This window comes from Endocarpon pusillum (assembly GCF_000464535.1).
Source record: "Endocarpon pusillum Z07020 unplaced genomic scaffold C720987, whole genome shotgun sequence".
Lineage (NCBI taxonomy): Eukaryota > Fungi > Ascomycota > Eurotiomycetes > Verrucariales > Verrucariaceae > Endocarpon > Endocarpon pusillum.
Window position 1 is genome coordinate 160,323 of NW_006913582.1, and position 21,965 is coordinate 182,287.

The 21,965-nt window shown below is 49.0% G+C and overlaps 5 protein-coding genes across 5 annotated transcripts; 3 read left to right on the forward strand and 2 right to left on the reverse strand.

Annotated features, from left to right (window-relative positions):
- Nucleotides 1–670: 670 nt before the first annotated feature.
- On the reverse strand, nt 671–1,143 carry EPUS_01238 (uncharacterized protein; the record flags this gene model as incomplete). The annotated part of the gene is made up of 2 exons (XM_007788531.1): nt 671–1,073; nt 1,124–1,143. The coding sequence occupies 2 exons, from the start codon at nt 1,141–1,143 to the stop codon at nt 671–673; spliced, it is 423 nt and encodes a 140-aa protein (XP_007786721.1).
- Nucleotides 1,144–1,693: 550 nt separating this feature from the next.
- On the forward strand, nt 1,694–7,447 carry EPUS_01239 (uncharacterized protein; the record flags this gene model as incomplete). Its single annotated transcript, XM_007788532.1, has 5 exons — nt 1,694–1,766; nt 1,842–2,671; nt 2,737–3,357; nt 3,422–3,777; nt 5,593–7,447. 5 exons carry the CDS (start codon nt 1,694–1,696, stop codon nt 7,445–7,447), a joined length of 3,735 nt encoding a protein of 1,244 aa, XP_007786722.1.
- A 3,734-nt stretch (nt 7,448–11,181) lies between these two features.
- EPUS_01240 (uncharacterized protein) lies at nt 11,182–12,311 on the forward strand (the record flags this gene model as incomplete). The annotated part of the gene is made up of 4 exons (XM_007788533.1): nt 11,182–11,247; nt 11,309–11,671; nt 11,743–11,948; nt 12,023–12,311. 4 exons carry the CDS (start codon nt 11,182–11,184, stop codon nt 12,309–12,311), a joined length of 924 nt encoding a protein of 307 aa, XP_007786723.1.
- Nucleotides 12,312–13,283: 972 nt separating this feature from the next.
- On the reverse strand, nt 13,284–13,977 carry EPUS_01241 (uncharacterized protein; the record flags this gene model as incomplete). Its single annotated transcript, XM_007788534.1, has 2 exons — nt 13,284–13,595; nt 13,645–13,977. The coding sequence occupies 2 exons, from the start codon at nt 13,975–13,977 to the stop codon at nt 13,284–13,286; spliced, it is 645 nt and encodes a 214-aa protein (XP_007786724.1).
- Nucleotides 13,978–18,174: 4,197 nt separating this feature from the next.
- Nucleotides 18,175–19,614, forward strand: EPUS_01242 (uncharacterized protein; the record flags this gene model as incomplete). Its single annotated transcript, XM_007788535.1, has 5 exons — nt 18,175–18,348; nt 18,408–18,537; nt 18,637–18,736; nt 18,793–19,250; nt 19,301–19,614. The coding sequence occupies 5 exons, from the start codon at nt 18,175–18,177 to the stop codon at nt 19,612–19,614; spliced, it is 1,176 nt and encodes a 391-aa protein (XP_007786725.1).
- Between the last annotated feature and the right edge of the window lie 2,351 nt (nt 19,615–21,965).

The following is a 21,965-nucleotide window of genomic DNA, read 5'->3' on the forward strand; positions in this document are numbered from 1 at the left end:
CAACAATGCAATAGTACCCACAATGTAATAAGATTTCCTGGCACCTTTTCCATTCCAACTGCATTTCCAAGCTGTTAATTTCAGATCACCGCGAGTTGAGCCTTTTGGCCTATCTGAGACTATATGACAACGTGGTTGTACTGCCAGTGTGAGACGTAAAAATCGAACCTCCAGTGTAAAATGCCAATTATTACGTAGTAGATTATATTACTGCTAGTACTAGTACTAGTACTACTACGTTAGTACTCGATACTGATATAGTACGCAGTACTAGTGGTAAGAATTGAAGTGCCAAGAAATCCTACTGCATTCTGGATGACTACTACTAAGTACTATTGCTTTATTTACTATGTTATTGGTAGCCTTGCGCGTTCGAGCAGACACATCACCACTGCCTGTCAGAATCCCTGCGCATACGATACGTATCTGTTACGTATTAGCAGGATGATACAGGGGTCCCCGCATGCGAAACGCACGAAACGCTCTTGTAACTTTTACGCCCTGTTATTTATGGCAGTGAGCATTGCTATACGAATTGAACGCCAAATGCTGTTTCTGAGCTGTTGCAGTAATGCGCTTCTATAGCTATTAGTGTGAGCCAAATGCTCCTCTTGATAGGAGTAACTCAATCAATTCAATTGGTATCTCCGTACGCTATTTGCTACATCCTCTAACACTGCCTTGGTCCACTGCCTTGGTCCACTGCCTTGGTCCACTGCCTTGGTCCACTGCCTTGGTCCACTGCCTTGGTCCACTGCCTTGGTCCACTGCCTTGGTCCACTGCCTTGGTCCACTGCCTTGGTCCACTGCCTTGGTCCACTGCCTTGGTCCACTGCCTTGGTCCACTGCCTTGGTCCACTGCCTTGGTCCACTGCCTTGGTCCACTGCCTTGGTCCACTGCCTTGGTCCACTGCCTTGGTCCACTGCCTTGGTCCACTGCCTTGGTCCACTGCCTTGGTCCACTGCCTTGGTCCACTGCCTTGGTCCACTGCCTTGGTCCACTGCCTTGGTCCGCTGATGTTGGACCCAAAGGATCGTAAACTAGCTTTTGATTGACAGCGACACTTCCGCTCCTGTCGCACAGTTAGCTACTCGAGTACTATGCTAGTCCGTTCTCGCCAACTGCACCACCTGAAACAGCATGCTGCCGGATGAAGAACTCAAGAAGAGCCAGGTGACGGGTCTACCCCTGGTTCCGCTGCTTTGTTTGGTTGCTGAAAGTGGTCCTGACCTCTGCATTGATGCCCTGTTCAAAACGTCTCCAACAGAACGCCTCGACGAAACCCAGCTCTACCGGCTCTTCGTGCCTCTCATCAAGTCAGATGCGTACGCCGTACAACGCATACCCTGGCAACGATTTTCCCTCCATAAGGCTCCAGAGTAGACATATCACACCTTTCGCCCACAATAACGACAGGGTTGCGCAATAGCGCCTTCTACCTCAGACTTCCTAAACTAATATCAAGAGCTCATTGCTTCGGATAAAAGAGCCTTGTTCTTCAGCTCAGTGATTTGTGTCGGGCTTCTCCCCCTCGTGTACTTTTTGCATCCTTAATGTGAGGAATTCGATTCAGCATTTGGCTATTTCCAAAAAAAAAAAAGGAGAACTACTTCCATTTAGGATATACGCTGATGAGCAACCATTGCCTGCTGGTTCCGCCGTTCTACAGAAGCTCCTTTGGTTCTCGTCAGAATGGCAGACCGAGTCCTCGCTATTGGATTCGGAGGAGCGCACACTCACCTTTCTGCCCTTTCTCTCAAGAGAGGTATATCTCATCTCGTCAAACCCCATGACAAAGACGCATCACTAACCGGATGAATTTCCACTACCGCATTCACAGGCATCAGCTTCTCTTCCTTCAAATTGTCTCTCAGTCCTCTCGATCGAGTCCTGACCGTAGCCCTCCTCCTCCTCCTCCTCCTCCTCTTCGCTACCACCACCGAAGCCGCTCACTACAGCAAATGCTGCGTCCTCGGCGCCCGTGACCAACTCAACATCTTCACCGAAGAGCTTCCTTGGGATGTCTGTCACTACAACAAAACGGTGTCCTACCCAGCCGACCCAGTCTCCCCTTCCGTAAACAGGACTAAGGGGTGGTGTATAAACAACTGCCAGGGAGCCCAATGGAGCAATGCCACTCAGTGGATCCAGCCACTCGCTTCGTGGATCGCACCGTATACCGGACTACTCCTACTGTGTCCCGTCGGCGGAAAGCCAGAGAAGACAGAGAAGAAAAGGCCAGAACGGAGCGAGGAACCGGCGACGTCGATGACTGGGGATGAGGCGCCCCCAGCACACAATCCAGCCCTAAAGTCAGGTTGGATGACCAATAGATTCCACTGGCAGAAACTTCGAACCACGTGCCAGGAAGCTTACACGTGGTGCTGCAATGCCGCTGAATATCTCCGCTTCCCAGCGCAGGAGTATGTCATGCTGATCGGTGACCCGGCAAGTGCGCTCTGGGGCTCTTTCGCGGAGCTGCAGCACGACCGGCTCATGGTGAGGGACTTGTCCCGGCCGTCGCGGCTGGAGCCGAGGCTCCGTCAGACCTTCGTGATCATGGTGGACGACACGGTATATGATCCTGACTTGACGAGGCAGTTAGGCGAGAAGATCGAGCGAGTGGTGTCCCCACCAATACATCCAGGTGAACTGCTTGTCGAGCAGAAAGTAAATGCACCATGGCGGTGAAGGAGTACAAGACGAATTCTAGCTAACGTGGGCTCTTTCTATAGATGACCTATGACCCGGTAAAGACGACAGCAGTCGACACCATCAACGAAAAGGATCCCCAATCCGTCTCCACGATCAACAGAGTAGCCGCTACGAGCAACATCCTTGTGCACGATTACGATTACAAGTCTCTAGTGGACCTCGAGCGCGCCCTCCGCAGCGTCGTGGAAGCGCGGGTCCCCTTCATTACCGCAATCGCGCTTCCCGCGGTGCTGATGCTAGCAGTGGTGGCCTACGATGCATATAACAAGCTCGGTGATAATGACACAGTGCACTCGATCGCCTACGGGGTGTTCTACTCTTGGATCGTCGTGTTGGCCGTCGTTGGCAACTGCGCGGCTACAAGCGTGAACGCAGGGGTGCTAGACAACACCTTGGGCGGGGTGGTGGGGTTCAAGTTCCACCCGCAGGTGCCGCTACGGAAGCGATATTCGAACGCCGTGCGATGGTCCGCATGGAGGTACAATGTCGAGGGTCGATTTTGGGTGGTTCTTCCATCTCCACTTCTTCACTGGCCAGGTGCTGGGGTGGCTGGTCGTGGCGTTGTCATGCGCATGCGCGGCGTCGATCTCGTACACGACGCCGACGGTGGGGATGGGGTGTCGGTCGTTCACCTTCGTCTTGTACGGAGTATTGGCGTTCGCGGTGGCCTTTTTACTGGTACTTCGACACTTCATCATGGTTAAGGTGGAGATGTGCGATGACGCCGACCCCGACTCGAAGAGAACCTGGACCCGTCTGGACGTCGCGGTTAGATACGTCTACGGCTTCCTGGTGCTGTGCAATGCCTGCCTGCTCGTCCTCGGCACTGTGTTCAACCTCGCGGGTCTGTACCGAACATGTCGCTGCAAGCTGCTGTTCGCCAGCATGGACGCGCTCGTCGAGCTGAACACGAACACACAGCAATACTTGGACAACGCGAGGAAGTTCTGGTACCCGGTGGGGTACGTGGTGTTTACGCTTGTATGGATATTATGCGCGATGGCGGTTGCGCTGAGGAAGCATATGACTTTGCACCTCTTGTCGGCCCTTGAGAGACGAAGGTATGTCCGCACTGTCTTCTCTTACTGAGTGTGGATCTAGGAAAGGAAGCTAATGCGAACTGAAACTTAGCGAGGACCCGGAATCTGTGGAATGAGCCCGTAGGTCAAGCCTTAAGGCCAGCATCTCTTCGTACCAAACCACAGAAAGTTCGCCTACTAGGAGGAGCGCTTTCTAGAAGGACTGGAGTCTCTTTTGAAAAGGCAAAACCACTTGAGATGTCATATTGGCTAGGACTGCCAGAGACTTTAGCCCAAGTTCAAACTCTTAGCATCTCTGTGAAGTTCGAACAGAGCTTCCAATAATGCTATTTTCTCTTTTCAAGGTATCTTTCTTTAAGAGATGGATATCATTTGCTTTTCTCTTTTGCCGAAGCCTGAAGGTGTATGCATCAACAATGAACCTGGCGGTGCCTTGTGCTTACATATCTGTTCGATGTATCATGGCAGTGGTTAATGCCTGATCGACGAGGCGTCTAGGTCTGCTGCTGGGACTCGGCCGCATTTGACCACCTTAGTACATCATAGTAGGTAGTAATACTCCATCATCGAGCCAACTTCACGTTAGCTTTATGTCTATATTTTCCAAGAAACCATTCAACACCCGACTCATCCTGTCACCAACAGTGAACAAGATGCCCTTTCTCCGTGTCTCACGCCTCTTTTTCCTGTCAGCATTGTTCACGATCTTAATGAGATAGTGTGACAAATCCCATGCAAGTTAGATTGGCTCTGGGTAGCTTGAACGCTACAGACATACGGTCTCGTGGAAGGGGACAATTCATACGCTCAGGCGATATGCATAGACCGCTCGCTTATTTTGGGCTCAGAGAGAGGCAAGGTAGTCTTATAAGATCTCTTGCTATTAAGAAGTTTGATGTTTGAGGACTGTCTGGTACGGGTACAGGGCTAAGTAAATAATGTCACCCTCCTTGCGTGAGGCTTTATATCAGTACTAGGATAGACGCTGCAATGTCGCTCAACTAGGACTAAGTTAGCCTAGAATCAAGTTTGCATCCTATTGCCATCGATCGCTGCTTGAAATCTCGTTGGTATTGATCTAAGTAGCTCAATAAAGTAGGCCGTAGACACAGCATCCCACATAAGTTAGTGATGAAATGTGCTGAATAATCAACGGATCAGTAGAAATAGCAAGTTGTTCTATCTAAATCAGTGCGTAGAGCAAGCATTTATACGTACAGAGTTGGCTATATCAAGCGAAATAGCGCGAAATGCTGATACCAAAAATACATACGGAACTGATGCGAAACGCGTAGCAAGTCTGTAACAAAACGCCTGTAAAACGCATAGCAGAATAGCGCAAACTGTATTTTTGAATTCAACAGTTAGTTATTGACAGCTGCGGGTAATTTGTCAACTTACTTTATGTAAAAGAATATAGCAGCTTGATTGATTGACCCTTTATCAGCTCTGCATTCTGCAAGCTGCAGGAATGGCCTAGAATGGGAAGCATTATTCGTGGCTACAAGCATCGGCTTCGACCATTTCGGAGATAAATAAATAAGTAGAGTAGACAGCAACAGAGCCAGTTATCGATTCATAAGCATCATTTACCAACACCACCACAGCGTTCATTTAGAGCAGAAAACATAATATGGCCGAGAAAGAAGATATGACCGTGTCCAAAATAAAGCTTCGCGAAATCCTGGCCCCGGTAAACTTCGCTCCACCTGACCTGGGCCGTTTGGGTCAGCGATATCAGAGACCCCCAAGAACTTACGGAGAATCTTCACGATGTGATTAGCCAGATGGACTCTGCCGTACGTGCAAGTCAATCGACCTTCTGGACTTGTTCAGGAACGGTCTGCCTTTTGATCGTAGCGGATCCGTACCTCTTGATAGAGGCGTTCCCCTGGGCTATTCCGATGATATCGAAGCAAATGTTCGATGCCCACTCTGCCGCATTGTTGCCGATGCAGCCGATACGCTTACGCGTGAAGATGACAGAGAGGTGGAATTCTGGTTTCTCAAACCCGTCTTCGGGTACGAGGTATTGACCTTTGGGGAGAGAAGAAGTGACCCGGCGGCCCATGCAAGGCAGAAAGCTACCCCACCCACGTCTTCCGTATACCTGGGAGTCGCTCGCTCTTTTAAGATGCAGGATGAACATGGGTTCGGATACTACACGTCAGTGAGCAGTATTTATATAGGATTGCTCAACCAGGCGGAACTCACTGGGAGAACTGACTGGGCACCTCGCTTGCATGACCTTCAATCCGTGGACTTTGAGATGATTAAGAATTGGCTGAGTCGCTGCCGCAGCCATGAAACATGCAATCAACTATCTCCAGCTTCAGGTCACGGGCTCACTCTTAGGGTGTTAGACACCAAGCTCCTCCAGGTCATTGATTTACCCCACGGGTCGCCCTACATAGCACTCAGCTATGTCCTAGGCGGAATACCGCCTGTAGAACAAAAAGCCATTTACAAATTGTCTGAGCTTCCTCGCTTTTTACAAGACGCTATTGCTGTGGCCAACGCACTCAGCCATCGCTACATCTGGACGGACTATCTCTGCATCAGCAACACGGATTCCCTTCAACGAACTGCCGATATCGAGCGAATGGGCACCATTTATCGCCAGGCATTCGCGACCATCATTAATGCCCCTACTTGGGACAACCCGCAAGGCATCCCCGGTGTAAACGATTCTGATCGATGGGTTAGGCAAAGTTCAGAGCAATTTGATGGCATGACGCTCGTCACCTCCCATCTGTCGCTAGGAATGGTAGTCAAGTCAAGTGCCTGGGGCAGAAGGGGCTGGATATTCCAAGAAGGGCTCATGTCGCCGCGTTGTATTGTCTTTGGGCCAGAGCAAGTATACTATCAATGTGCAGGAGGGATATGGTGTGAATCGATGTTGGAACCTCTTTCCAACATGTCTCAATCCAACTCAAACGCCTCATTCCAAGGCACGCTGCGAGACCCTTTCCTGGACGAAAGCAGCGACTCAACCTCTTTGTATTGGTCTCTCGTTGAGGATTACACCAGTCGCAACCTGACCTTTCCAAACGATTCGCTCCGCGGATTCAAAGGGTTTCTCGAGTACTTTTCCACCTTGCGAAACATGTCGTTCTTCTGGGGTTTGCCCAACACGCCATCTCTCTCGCGCAACCTTTTGTGGTCACACACTCCTGCGCCGCACCAGTCAGTGACACGCCGTCCGGATTTCCCTAGCTGGTCGTGGGCGGGCTGGAGCGGTACCGCGTCCCTCAGTTATCTTGGAGAAGAGGACCCGCAGACTGTCTTTACTATGGGCTTGGAATACGACGGCAATGGTGAGGAGAATGCTGCAGGCGAGGAAAATCGTGCCCGCGAGGGGAATGTTGCAGGCGAGAAAAGTGAGGGTTTCGTGTTGAGGTGTACAGCGGACGTCGCAACTGTGCCCTTATCAGTCAAAAGCGCTTCTTTCGCGAGAGTATCCAACGCATCATATTTTGACCTCAACTGTGGGACTTCCGAGGGGCTCGGCTTCAATAAAACGAGACACGAGTATATGGAAGTTTATAGGGACCCAAATTTTACCTACGGGTTGCTGCTTCGTCCCAGAGCCGATGATCAGGACGTTTTTGAGAGGATGGGTAACGGATGGATGGATATCAGGACCTTGGCTCTTGTTCATCCGTCAAGGAAGACTCTAAAGCTGGGATGATACGCCCTCTGGGTACCTGGTGCAATCCTCCGTTCAACGCTGAAGCCGTCTTCCACCGCTCAATGCATTTTCCAACCGACTCCAAACCAGAAAGGATGCGAGGGCGATCCAGGAATAGGGAAAAGGGTCCAGAATTTCCCCACCAAGAGGTTCGACCGGTCACGAAAAGCGGGTGTTGAAAAGAGTAGGCAACCAGAAAGTCCCGGTCAATGTTTCATCCATTCAGATGTAACCTGGGTCTCCTTTTCCGTTTCTTTATATCTATGTCATCAATGCTTCCCTCCGGGCCTTGAATGCGGCTGTTGCCCAGTGGATCTTGCATTTCATTACAGAATCTTGACGGGAGTGAGCGACAATGCTGCCTAGGATTTTCGTTCATGCAAAGTTAAATCAAAAACATAAGCTGCAGACTGCGTTCAGAGCTTCCCACTTATGAGACGGATGTGAGAACATATCCAATTGGCACCCATGTACTTAGTTGATAGCCGAGAAGGCGTTAACAGCAGTACGCTTTCGTGAGATTTGAACGGCGGACAAGGGTGCAAAAACTACGTTGATGGTGATGATGACCCAGCAATGAATCTACCCAGCAGCGATAGTCAACTGTATCACACCGGCAACGGCGGGGTGTAGGGTGTACGGTCTATCCAGCATCCGTCCCTCTTTCTTCTAGATCGACCGTAATCAGCTGAGTCTGACTGGTTTTCAAGAAGGATTGATCCGACCTGTCCAGAATAGTGCGGTGGTGGTGATTACCTCAGACCGTGCACATATAGACCAATGCCGGTATACTCACACCCCAAATCTTGACCTCTTTAAATTCTGTTTCCACTTCGAGACTTAAACCCACACGACTATACCCTGAGCGATGAATAAGCAGCCCTGAGCTGTGGCTGTGTAAGGCTGTTCCGAGCCTGAGCAGCCCTGAGAATCAACTGAATTCTACCTTAAGCTTACCTATAAGGTTTGGATTTGGAAGCACTCCCCTAAATCAGGGAGCCTGCTTTCGTGCCCTTCAGGTTACTAGGGTCCATATCTGAGTCTTATCACTGGTGTACACTTATCTTCTAATTTATCTTAATCAAAGGTTGCTACTCTCGCCATTTTGTGATCTTTAAAGTTTCGAAAGATAAAGATAAGTTCCTGTTTCTATTTTCTATATTCTTGGAGTTAAGAAATATATCACTATGAATAGGTCCCCTTAGGAACTAATAGCCTGTTGCAGCGTTGCTCTTAAGTACATATCTTCCGCTGCTTGTCCTCTTCTTAATTGGAGCCGTCAGGGTCTCCAGTCCCAAAGTTGCCCTGTGTTCTGAGTGGCATGCGTGCTCTCAACTTTTTCCTTGAACTCTTGTAGTTGTGAAGTGCTATCACGTCTTCCAAGCTCATGTCTATCAGACCACCGTCTAAGGACACCAGCAACATTCCAGTGCTCTCTGTCGACGGCCCAGTCCAGTGGCGCATGACCTCTCCTATCTCGTTGTCTTAAACTTGCGCCATGTTCCAACAATAACATCGCGATATCAAGATGTCCGTTTCTAGCTGCCCAATGTAGTGCAGATCAGCCATCAACCTCGAACTCGTTTGGGTCTGCGCCCGCATCAAGCAGGTTTTTAACGCACGCTGTACTGCCCATTTCTGAAGCCCAGATTAATGGCGTGTCGTTCATATAATTCGTGGCATGCACAGACCTCCTGTTGTCCGAGATGTAGATCTGCAAAAGCCAGGGAATGTTGGAATATGCCGCAATATGGAGAGGAGTTTGGCCATGTGGTCCCAAATGCAACACACTCCCAAATGCGACACACTACGACAGCGCCAGGGATTTGCTTCCGGTCATATTGCAATAGCAACTTCAGATCAGCGCCTTGAATTTAGTATTCATTGGACAGCTGTTAGCTTCTCATGTATCACTTAAAGAGATGATGTCTCTGTTCTATTAAAAATATGACTGTGGAACACCACACAATAGCTAGGGCAGAGGGATAGCTAAAAGATAGCCGTCAGACCTAGAGTTTATCGCAAATTGCTAAGACGCGCTAGACTCCGGACGCCGGCCACAACTTAAACCGCACACACCACACGTGACCGTCAAGCCAATAAGTGGGTCCCGGAGGGATCCACCCATTAGGCCACGGCTACTATTTAGCAGGAAGAGACCCTCTAAAAATAATGCTAGGCGAGTCATCAAAGTGATGAAGTGGATGAATGGATTCTATCTACCTGCAGGATCTATCTCTAGAAGGAGGAGAGGCTAATACTACTACGTAGAGTACGGTCACATGATGCCAAGGATTTGGCTGTACGTATACTGCTAATTCCAACACATAGTGCGCTTAGATTAAGCCTAACCGTAATAGTACTTAGAGGGTATAGGGATTCGTAGCTTAGTCTTCTATGATCATAAAATCTTACTATTTACAACGTATTTTATGGTCAAAATATGCTTCTTTTATCATATTTGTATGATGGTCATTTGACGGGATGACTGTTATTTCTACTAACGGCACTTAGCGCATATCTTTAGCTACCCCCTTCTCCTGGTAAGTAGTAGTACTGTGCAGTCGGCCTGGCAAATCTTGGCACCCCAGTATTACTAACTACTCCTCCGTAATGCGACTTCTCTGCTTCTTCCTCGATAGCAATTTGCCATATTAGTTGCACAGGTAAAATTATCTGCTAATCTTGCCAATTGCTCCCTGACTCTAGAGCATCGTGCACCATTGAGTCGAGGTCACTTTTCTTTCACTCGATACTTCCCATCACTTTGTCCAATGTGTCTTTTCGTTGGATCCCCGTCCCAAAGTCTTCTTTCAGTAAAAATATGCGCACTCATTCCCTTTCCAATTGCCCTACCCATCAAGCTCTCTATCGCTCTGAACTATGTGTCGAGCTTTGCATTATCATCTCGGATATGCACGATGGGAAGCCTTGTGCCATATAAGTCTGGGCTGAGGATCTGGGACTCGGGTCCGCCCTGGATGCTGGTTCCAAGGATGCGGCGACCTAAGAACCAGCACAGCTAGGCCCAACTACTGCAAATAGGCCGTCTTTGTCGCACAATCTCTTAGTTGTCTCCTTCTATCTACTATTGGCATTTGTGAAGATAATGCCAAGAAATGGCACGTGATATTCCGACTTGGCGGTACTTTTGGATTTTACTTCCGGTATTTTCTGCTATGCACAGTTCTTTCTGCTATACCTAGTGCATTCTGCTGTGTACGGTATCTTCTGCTTCTCCTATAGCAGTTATTGTACGGCCGAAAGGACTTGCTCCTGGTAATAGCACTAATAGAGAGGTTGCGGAGGCAGGGTATAGGGATTGGTATAGATAGAGAGTCGAATTCGCTGTTTTGAGGACAGTAGAGCAGCCAAAATACACGTTCCTTTTGCTATATCAATTGCCCCCCTGCTGCTCCGCTCAACAGCATTCAACACCGATTGCTGCTGTCATTTCATTGTGGATTGCCGAGTAAGCAAATGGCTGCAGGCATTGTGCTTTCTAGAGTGTCGACGTTCTCCCAGCGAATGTCGTCTTGATCCCTCTTCTTGACCTCCTTATCTTGTCTCTGTGGTCTTTTCATTCATACATTCTCTTGCGCCAAGTTCCAGGGCCCTTTCTCGCCGCGTTTTCGAATCTTCCTCGCGTGTCATGGGTTTTGTCTAACCAGGCACGTGATATACACATCGCTCTGCACCAAAAGTATGGGAAGCTGGTACGCTTCGGACCGAATATGGTCTCGGTTAGTGACCCGGCCGAGATCCTAAATCTATATAGCTTCACTGGGAAGTTCGTGAAGGTAAGGACTGCCCCAGTTTGTCATCAGGGAAGGCGAAGGAGTCATTGACCATCACTCTTAGTCTGACTTTTACCACGTCCTCCTATTCTACGCCAAAGGCAAGCCAGTACCCACTATCTTCGCAACACAGAACGAAAATCTGCACCGAATGCTCAAGAAGCCGATTGCAGGCATCTACTTGATGAGTAATCTAATGTCTTTTAAGCCCTATGTTGACACGACCATTAGCTACTTCTTTGCCCGACTGGACAAGCTTTTCGTACAGACGGGCGATGTGTGTGACTTAGGCGCCTGGTTGCAAATGTTTGCATTTGACGTTATGGGAGAACTCACTTTCTCCAAGCGCTTGGGTTTTCTGGAGCGAGCAGAAGATGTCGATGGGATCATGGGATCCATTTGGCATTACTTCCATAAGACGTCCCCGGTAATTCTTAGCCTTCTGATTGTTCTGAGACCTGTGTACTGAAAAAACGGTAGATCTCGCAGATCCCCTAGGTCGACTGGCTATGGGCCAAAAATCCCATCCTCCAACGCCTACAGTCCGTTCGCATGAACCCCATCGTTGGATTCGGGCTCGCGCGCATTGCAGAACGCAAAAGTGCGGCCAAAAACCCCTCCGACAAAGAGTCTTCGACCAACTCTCGTGATTTCCTTTCGCGCTTCCTTGAAGCCCAAGCCAAGGACAAGTCCATCCCACCCTGGTAACTTGCCATCCACTCCCCGTGTTAGTCACGGGTTCAGCCCCACAGAACTGATAGCTAATCACTTCACCCAGGGCCCTTATAGCACGGACAACCTCCAACGTAACCGCCGGAAGCGACACGACCGCGATCCTCCTCCGTACCACGATCCATAGACTTCTTTCGCACCCGGCCACCCTTTCCCGCCTCCTGTCCGAATTGGCCTCCCTCCCGCACTCCGCACCCTCCACTCCTGCAAGCGCACTCTCTCCCCTAACTCGACGCGTGCATCAAAGAAGCTGGGCGTCTGCATCCGCCCTTCGGGCTGCCGCTAGAACGGGTCGTGCCGCCCGAGGGAGCGACAGTGTGTGGGCAAAGGTTTGAGGGTGGGACCGTGATCGGGATGAGCCCGTGGGTGGTGCATCGTGATAGGGACGTTTTTGGGGAGAATGCTGGGGTTTGGAGGCCAGAGAGGTGGCTAGATTGTGATAGCGAACATCGTAGGAGGATGGAGGCCGGATTGCTCATTGTGCGTTACGATTCTTTCCATCTCCCAAAAATATCCCTACTTCTGGCAGCTTGGGCGGTGCAGACCTTCCCGCTACTAATCCGCACCATCTCCCTCTTGCTGCTCGGTACGCTTGCTTACCAGTACGCCTTTACAGTTCGGAGCCGGCCACCGTGTCTGCTTCGGCAAACACATCTCCTATCTCGAAGTCTTTACAAATTGATACCATCCCTGCTCAAAACCTACCAGGTATTCCCCCCCCCCTCTTTGGCTTCCTAATTTCCCATGCCTACCCCCGGCTCGCTCACTCATTCCAACAGATCAGCTTCGCCGAACCTGAGTGTCCGGAGTGGCGGGTAGAGAACCGCTAGTTCGTGAATCAAACGGGGTTAAAGGTGATTCTGAAGAGACGGAATTGTGATGAAGAGACAGAATTATGAGTTTGGAGAGGTGAAGTCGTGAGGGGCCTTCTGCTTTATCGGTGTGTGCGTGGCGTGAGTTGGGTAGATGAAGAGTTGTTCAGCTTGATGGATTCGAACCTGCACCTGTAACTTTGGAGTTGGTTTGGTGGTCTCAGCAATTTTGTCTCTGAGTTTACGAGTGGTACCTGAAAGACCGTATGTAGGTTTAAAGCCATCGCTCTCCAACGTTGTGCCAGGAAATCGTAACTAATCTTCAACTAGTATTGTTCATTGAGCTAAGATATCACGCTCTTTCGCGTTGACAACATCGAGGACCTCCTCGACTGCAGGCTTTAATCAGAAGCACATAGGCCAGCCTCCACTCCAGCGCTCTCCCATACATAATCCTCCAACCGTGCTCTTGCCCCAGTTCCAACTACATCAAGCTCATTTCTTCCCTCCATAAGACTCCCTCATCCTCTTCAACATATGCCCCTCCACAGTCAACACCTCCTCCCCCTCCTTCTCCCCCTGCCCATCCAAAGGACTCAACCTGCAATCCAAATTCCCGTCAAAGAAAAACACCACACTATACCTGTCGCCCGGGTTCCGATTGATCACCCTGTGCACACTGCTCTTGTACTCGTTCCGCGTCCATTTGGACAACATGCTCCCGACATTCACTACGTACGCGTCTGGGTTTGGAGCGATGGGCACGAATTCGTTGGAGTTGGTGTCGAGGACTTCGAGGCCCGGGTTCTCATCTTGGAGCAGCAAAGTGATGGCAGGTCAGTTGGGGGAGAGGTACTTCCTTCAAGTCGGGCAGCACATCTGCCTCGTAGGATTGCGAAGCAAGGACGTCGTAGCCTCTGTGACCGATAGTGGTTTTGGCGTCGAGTTTCTTCTTCTCATCATAGGGCAACGCAAAGTATGCGGCGGCTGCATCGAAGACGTCTTTTTGAAGCGAGCGCGGGATCCCATGGCCGGTGATCTGGAAGAAGCCTGTAGAGATGCAGGCGGCACGCACGTCTGCGATGATCTTTCCCGCCTCAGCCGAAGTGGGATCAGCCAGATACGGTGAGATGTCGACTGTGGGGACGTAGAATTGGGTTGGCTCTGGGGGGGTGACAACGATAGGCATGACTGCAATGTTTCGCAGCAGAATGAATTGATGTGCTGGCTATGTGGTTTTATTGCTAACGCCTTAGATGTTCGGGCGGAGGGGGGGAGGCAAAGAGCAACGACAAGCACGAGCCCGAGTATCAGCACGCATCGTACGGATGTACTGTCAACTCTGCGTGGTCCAGGCCCCCCCTCCCTCGTCAGGCTTAGCACTTCTGTGCACTGCAAGGCGAGAAGGCCCATGGGTGATGAGGTAGATCGAGGACCCGAGGGGAGACCCGAGTACAGATGAGATGCAAGGCCTGCCAGATCCATAGCTGGGACTCAGCCGCCGCCACCACTTATTGAGCTTATCATAAGACAAGCATCATTCCAAGCCCACCCTCACAACGGCGTAGGATCACTGTCCCTTAGAATCTCGGTACTGTACCGAGATCGTAAGGGACTTTCTGGGCGTCGAAGTGGTTGAGATTGACTGTTGGTGGCGTACACTTCCTGCCTCAGGATCATCAACGCTCTGTCATCTCCCTTTACGCACATTAGCCTACCATACTGACTAACTTTCCTTCAAGGAACATATTAGCCTTTGAGAAGGTTGAGTGAGGATACTGCTACGTGGTAAGCAATCCTACTTGCTGCGTGTCAGGCTTACCAGGAGATGACGCTCCTTGCCGGTGTTAGACCGGCACCCCAGCAACAGTAGTGTAGCACTAGACACCGGATAACTGGCGGTAGGCCATCGGTAGAAATCCGGAATGCGTTCGGAGCGGTATATTCAGAGCGGTATATTCGGCAACGGTATATTCGGCGTTTGGGTCTTGGCGTGACTGCGCAGTAGTAATTTGTATGTAGCGTTCCTCAGTTTTCCCAACACTTCAATAGTCCAACTCCTGTTGTAAATTTCAGCTTGCTGTTGCTTCCTAAATAGGCATTAAGATAGATATCCTTGGTGTTGTTATTCTTGCTATGGCTATGTCGCTGTGGACTGCCCATCCTGATTGCCCAAAGCACCTCAAACCCGAGCTCGAGAGGCGTGTGCGCTCCCTCCCCTCCTCCTTCTTACTGCCTCCTATCGCCGGTGAGGTCTTCGTCAATCCAGATATATGTCAAGAGCGTCTTCAAGGCTGGGCCTTATCGCAGGGCTTCGCTATCGTTTGAAAGAGCGGAAGCGTGAAGCAAGCACGTCCACGGTTTGATTTTCGTTGTATACACTATAGAGGAGATACTAAGAATACTCGTAAGCTTGAGAACCACGTTATAAGAGATGAGGAGGGTACTGTTATAAGCCGCCGGAAGCAAGAGATAACAAGTATTAATGCTCACAACTGCTCTTATCTTATTTATCTTGCGTATAAGCAAATTGGCAAGTATGAATCTAGCGAATATGGCTTTGTTTTGGGTATCTCTAATAATACTCATAGTCATTTGATAGCTGTAAATCCGTTGAGATATAGAGCTGAGCATGTCAAAATGCTATTAGGGTTTTTGCCTGCAGTAGAGTTAGGTAAGTCTCTTCAAACAGCTAATGTATCATATTCTGTTGCTCTCAGAGTGCTTGAACAGGTTAGATTCCCTCTTGATCGCAGTACCTACTACAACATTTGATCCTATACCGCCTCTGCTAAATGAAACAAGTTTGCTGGCCTTGTTGTTGCTCTTGAAGAGGCTGGCTTTATCTTTGAATGCCAGATAGAAGAGAAATTCAATCCAGATACAGGCGAAGTCGTTGATCAACAGCTTTAGCAGGTTTGGTTCGCTCATCCCAAGCAGATTCAATACGCACAGCGCTTTATAGCAAACTGGACCCTCTTCGTTGATGGCACGTTTCGTACGAATAAGCTGAATCTAGTGCTTATTATTACTACTGATATCACAAATTATAACTCAACCTTTGTGAGCTCTCTATCGTTTGCTCGCTCAGAGAGCAAGCTATCCTTCGATTTCATCTTCGAGAGCCTCAAAAAGCACGTTTTCTATCCTCCTATCCCTGTACCACGCGTTATTGTTAGCGATCAAGCTGCTGGGATGAAGGCCTTAATGCCTATATCTCTCTTGACTACAATTCTGCAATTTTGCGACTAGCATATTATTAAGAACGTTAAAAAGAGGCTTGCTGATAAGGGTTATCCTAAGGAGATTCGGAAGGAGATGAAGGCACTTCTTTAGACCTTTATTAAGAGCAATACGCACGCTAAGTTAGAGGCTAATCGTACAGAGATTTATTCAAAGCTAAGGCTTAATAAAATCAAATATCTTAAGGACTATTAGGGTCTTAAGGAGTCGTAATTTCTACGCATTTATACTCGTAAGTATCCAAATTTGGGCGCTCATTTAAATCAACGCTTAGAGAGTCTTCACCCTGGCACTAAGGATATACTTAATAAGCAGATAGATATAAAAGAAGCTAGCCGTTAACTTGAAGCTACTATACAGTCAAAATTGCGACAGCTATCTAATAAAGAGGCTCGAAATAGTAGTAAACTACCCTGTACGCTTGATTCGCAAGCGTTTCTACTGCTAGCAGATATAATCTCGCTTTTTGCTATATCAAAGATCTCCCCTAAATAAGAGATTACAAAAGAAGAGATGAGCAAAGGCTCTTTACGCCCTACGCTACTCTGTTTTGAGTGCGAATTACTTGTTCGATTTGGTCTCTCTTACAAGCACTATCTTACGTAACTGTTTAAGGATGGTGCTCTTATTCCTCGATCCTTAATACACCCTTGTTGGTGAATTAATAGTAAGCCTATTTGTATCGCTAATTAGGTACCAACATACCGTACTTTTGCCCTACCAATATCCCCCTTACGACAATCTACCTCTTACTTGCAGAATCCTTATATCTCTCCTAATAGGAATCAGATCACAGGGCTTGGTCTACAAGTTCTAAAGGCTAGAGAGGACCTTACAGGTTACGCTCGTACACGATACGATCGAGCAGCTACGAATGCTCAACAGGGTCTTGTTCAATTCGCTCAAGAGCTTAAAGGAGATGATCTTAATACTCGAATGCCAGATACTGTTAAGAAGCCAGGGTGGAATAGGCAGTTTAAGAGTCATGATAAGATCAATAAGCGACTTATGACAGGAGCTAAGGCAGCAGAACGTGACGTCAATAATAGAGAGCAGGTTGCTGCTCGAGAGACACGCCAGGAGGCTAATTTAGCCCAAGCAGCTTCGTTTGTAGCAGGGCCAGTACCCCTCGCAGGGCCTCCTCCTCCTCCTCCTCCTCCTCCTTCTACAGCTCTTGTTGACGTGGAGAGCATCCTTGATACCCCCCCTCGTGGATCCGCCGCCGGCGCCGTTGCTATCGCCACCACCACCACCACAACAATGGTTCATCCGTCCTTCCCGGAGGATGAAGAAAAAGAAGAAGAAGGAGAAGAAGAAGAAGCTACAGATGAGGCTTTTATACCCCCTCCTTCAACGGCGCCAGCAGCGACGACGCAATCAAGAGCTGGCCGCAAGAGAGCCCCCACAATGAAGGCGTTAGAAGCCGAAAAGGCGCCAAAACGGGGTGCAGGGTAGAGCAGGGGCAGGGGCAGAGGCAGGGGCAGAGAGGCCAGAAGATAGAGCGATTTCTGCAACACCACATTTTCTATATCTATTTCCTAATAGGGAAGTCACAACAACGTCAATAGAATGTATCAATTTCTGTGCAAAATCTTCATAGTACTTGAATGGTCAAGGTGGGTGGATTTGCTAGCAATTTGTATGACAAATTACCCGCCAAGACCCAAACGCCGAATATACCGTTGCCGAATATACCGCTCTGAATATACCGCTCCGAGCGCATTCCGCCCAACTTGTACGTAGAACTTGGCTTCTTCATCTACTACCCAACTCACAATCATAATTCATACTCTTGCCATTCAACAAATTGGCTGTACTGTACAACGAAAGTAGAAGCGAAATTGCGTTGGAAATTGACCAATTAGAAGAAGTAGAAACGCAGGGATTACGCATATGAAATGCGGCCAATAGGCCCTCTCAGAAGGTCAACACTAGGGCATGGTTGCTGCCTTAGCCTGTTACTGCTGACGAACCCAGCAAGAACAATGGGAACTACGGAGGGCATACAAGGCTGTACTCCAGCTGACATCACAGCTACTGAGGCATTTACACGCTGGTCCCCCAAAGATAACGCCGTCAACTTTCCTTTTGCACTTGATTTCTTCCTTGCAAGACTTGAAACTTCGAAATATCATATCAAGCCATGTCGTCAACCCCATACGATGTTCGTGCACTTCTCAGTGCCATCGATGAGAACAGAAAGAACCTAGGTAGAGACAAAGGTGAGGCTAGACGGGAATGCCTCGCTGCTGCTCGCAAACTCTGCTACGCCTTGGAGACCCCTGTGGAATCGATTTTGAGGATCAACTGGGCTGAAGTATGATGCCCACCTGCTATTTGCACCCGCTTGTTTACTGATTTAATCGCTGGCCACAGCTCTCGCATCATGCGGCATTGCGAACTGCTGTTGACCTCAAACTTTTTGAGAAGCTGGATTCAGACGACTGCAGTCCCAAGAGCAGCTCTGAGCTTGCCGAAATGACCAACTCAGACCCTGTACTATTGAGTACGTCTATTGCGTCAAGAAAAAGGCACATGGTATGGGAAGAAAGTGGGCTGATGTGAGGATGAAATGTGACAGACCGTCTATTGAAACATTTGGCAGCGATGGGATCCGTGTATGAAGCTGGCCCTGACAGCTACGTATCGACACCCGTCTCGAAGGCGTATATACAGCCAGTCTATCGAGACGCGATTCCGTTCTGGTGGGTCTATTCGAACCAATCTTGCGATCGTACTGACTCAAGATTGCATGGAAAAGCATGGACATGGCCATCCCCGCCTTGTACAACCTCTACCAATTTCTCGCCAAAACTCAGTACAAGAACCCTACAAATCCTGTCGATGGGCCGTTTCAGTATGGCCATGGAATTCAAGATCACTTCTTCGGACACCTCCAGAAACACCCAGAGCGTTTTACGCAATTTAGCAATCACATGGCCGGCTACCGCACTGGGCGTGCAAGTTGGATGGATGAAGACTTCTATCCTGTGATAGAGAATCTTGTCAAGGGTGCCAGCACAGACGAAGACGCTATCTTTCTTGTCGATGTCGGCGGAAGCAAGGGTCATGATTTGAAAGAGCTAAAGAAGAAACATCCTAGTTTGCCAGGCCGATTAGTGCTGCAGGACCTGGCCAGCGTTCTCGCGGAAGCCACAGAGCTTGACCAGAGTATCATGAAGATGGAGCATGACTTCTTCACACCCCAGCCAGTCCAAGGTAAGTGCCCCCTACAGGGAAAGTTAGGCTCCTACTAATAAAGGATGCAGGTGCACGAGCTTACTACTTGCACTCCTGCTTACACGATTGGCCGGATGCTAAAGCCAAAGAGATCCTCGCAAACCTGAAACCGGGCATGACCAAGGGATACAGCAAGCTTTTGATTAACGAGTATGTCATACCAGATATGGACGCGCATTGGGTGAGCACGGGGCTAGACATGCTCATGATGGCGTTCCTCTCCTCTAGCGAGCGAACAGAAGAGCATTGGCGCATGTTGTTAGAGTCCGAAGGGTTTAAGATCGCCAAGATCTGGACGAAAGAGCCTGGTACTGAAAGTTTGATAGAGGCGGAGCTGGTATGAGTATGGTTCCACCACCGTAGTTGGCGCCCACCGCAGCTCCGCCTAGCTGGACGCTGTTGATCGCAGATGATCATTAGGGAAGTTTCATAGCCGATGGAAAAGGGGTATAGAATAGGGGTGGCTTGGCGCACGCTTTTGAATCTATCCCGTAAAGCTGTGCGTAGGAGTACGCCAGTGATATGAGGGAAGCGCAATACAAATACGCTGAGCTGTGATATCGTGATCATAGTGCCCAGAAATGCTGTCGAAACTGTTTGATTGCTGTCAGCTTTTCGTTATCCTTTGAAGCCAATATCATACGTAGGGGTACGCCAGTAGACCAAGAACCAACAACAGCAACCGGTCCAGGATTCAGGATAGGAAGAATACCCTACTGAGGATGTAATGCCCAGGAGGACGCCAATAGATGGAGAAGCTTCTTGTATTTGAGCCAGTGGCTCTGTACTGATTTCTGATCGTACAACTCAATTTGAAAATTCGCAGAAAAGAACAGCTATCCTACCAGCGCCTTTGTATCATGAAGTCCACTCCTGCCGCCCACCCAAGATCTTGCTGTCCTTCAATGGTATCGAGCAACAGGCTTCTTCTCCCTCTTTCCCCTTCCCAAATCCCTCGTCTCGTTGAACGGAGACAATTCCCGTACCCTCCTCCTCCTTCTTGGGCCGTTGATAGCTACAGCTGCAGCTGTAATCGTAATAATTACAGAGGAGGCATGAACGAGGCCAAGGGGGGCGCTGGCGGTACCAACAACATTCACTGGATTCGTGGTGGCTGCTGGATTTGTCTGCACAGAGGGCCCTGCGACGGCACTTGGAGGATTTGATGTGGAAGGGTGATTTGGCTGGCTAGCGAGGAATTCTTGAATCTGGGTTGGATCAAGCACGTGGACGATGAGGCTGCCATTGACAGGTTGAGGATTGGGTAAGGTTGACGTCCCCGGAAGGGTGGTGTTGACTTGTGCTTTGGCATGGGCATCTTTGTATGATCGACAAGCTGGCTGGTGACTTGGACGGGTTTCTGATTGACTGGGCGAATGCGATTGAGAATGATACAAATGAGCTTCGAGACCAAAAGCTTTTGGATCTACAAGATGGTCTCGAAGCTTCGGCGCACGTCAGGCAGGCTCTGACCGGGATGACAGCCAACCGCAGAAGTTTGTTTCACCACCGCTGCTCTATTAGCGATAGCTAACGTGTTTTACAGTTGTACGTCTTATCAAAAGTCCGCAAGAACAAGTGGTCGATACAAAAATTCTCGACGAATCTCATAATGTGCTAGTTCGGCAAATCTGGTGGCATGAAGAAGGTTCCCCATTTGGATACAAATCGCTGTTAGTTCGAAACTATAGCCGACATTGGTCGAATTGTAACGAGTCAGGTGATTATCTGTTGCAGGCTTGATGAACTTGGAGGTATTGAAAGTGCCAGTGAGGAGATAGCAGTGGAACGTTCTAAAAGCCAGGACTCCATTGCGTGATGTTGCCAAGTCACCGAGGATATGGGAAATGTTTTGTAGTGATAGAGCAGGCGTTGTTGATGTCAATGCTGTCGATAGTGCTGAAGGTGTCGCTTTGGCCATCGCAAGAGGCAGTGTGTAAACTCTGGGATGACGCTGATCTCCACAAAACATCACGACCGTTGTTGCCACCTCCCTATACTTGATGTCAGTCATAAGTTGTGACAAGCACACAGAATCCTAGAGATCCGGTCCACAATTCGTAAGGCCTTCAACATCTCTGGCTGTGAACATACCCTAGGTCTATAATCTGATGCTCAAAGTCATATATGCAGAGACGATTGTTGCCGAGTCTGAATTCATTACAACCGCCTCGCTGCACTGGTTTGCTTCTTTCGTATGCTGTCTGGTACGAAGCCATCTCGGAATGTCGTGGACGAAATGATACGGATGTCGATGCGATCTTGAACTGCCGCAGAGGGGTAATTGTAGAATAAGCAGAGTATCACAAGGATCTGTGGTTGATTTGAAGCAGTGCGCAGGCGGAGAGTTTGACATAAAGTGATTACAGCTTGAGGGCACAGGCGAAAGTGTTTAGACATGCTTATAAACAAAGCAGAACACAACACCGCCTACCCTTGCTTATACAAAAGCGGTGTTGCGAAAGTGTTCGCCATCAATGCTACATCACCAACTTCCTGCTTCCAAAAGATTCAGCGGTCCGTGATGATGGGCCATAAGATCCATACATGTAGAAGAGAGTTGATCTAATAAAGATCATGAAGGCTGGTCTGGGAACGTAAGGAAAAATCAAGGGGCCTTAAGAGAAAAGACAGACATTGGTACTTGGACAGTCTATATAATATTTAATTCTGCAAAAATTAAACAATTAGCAA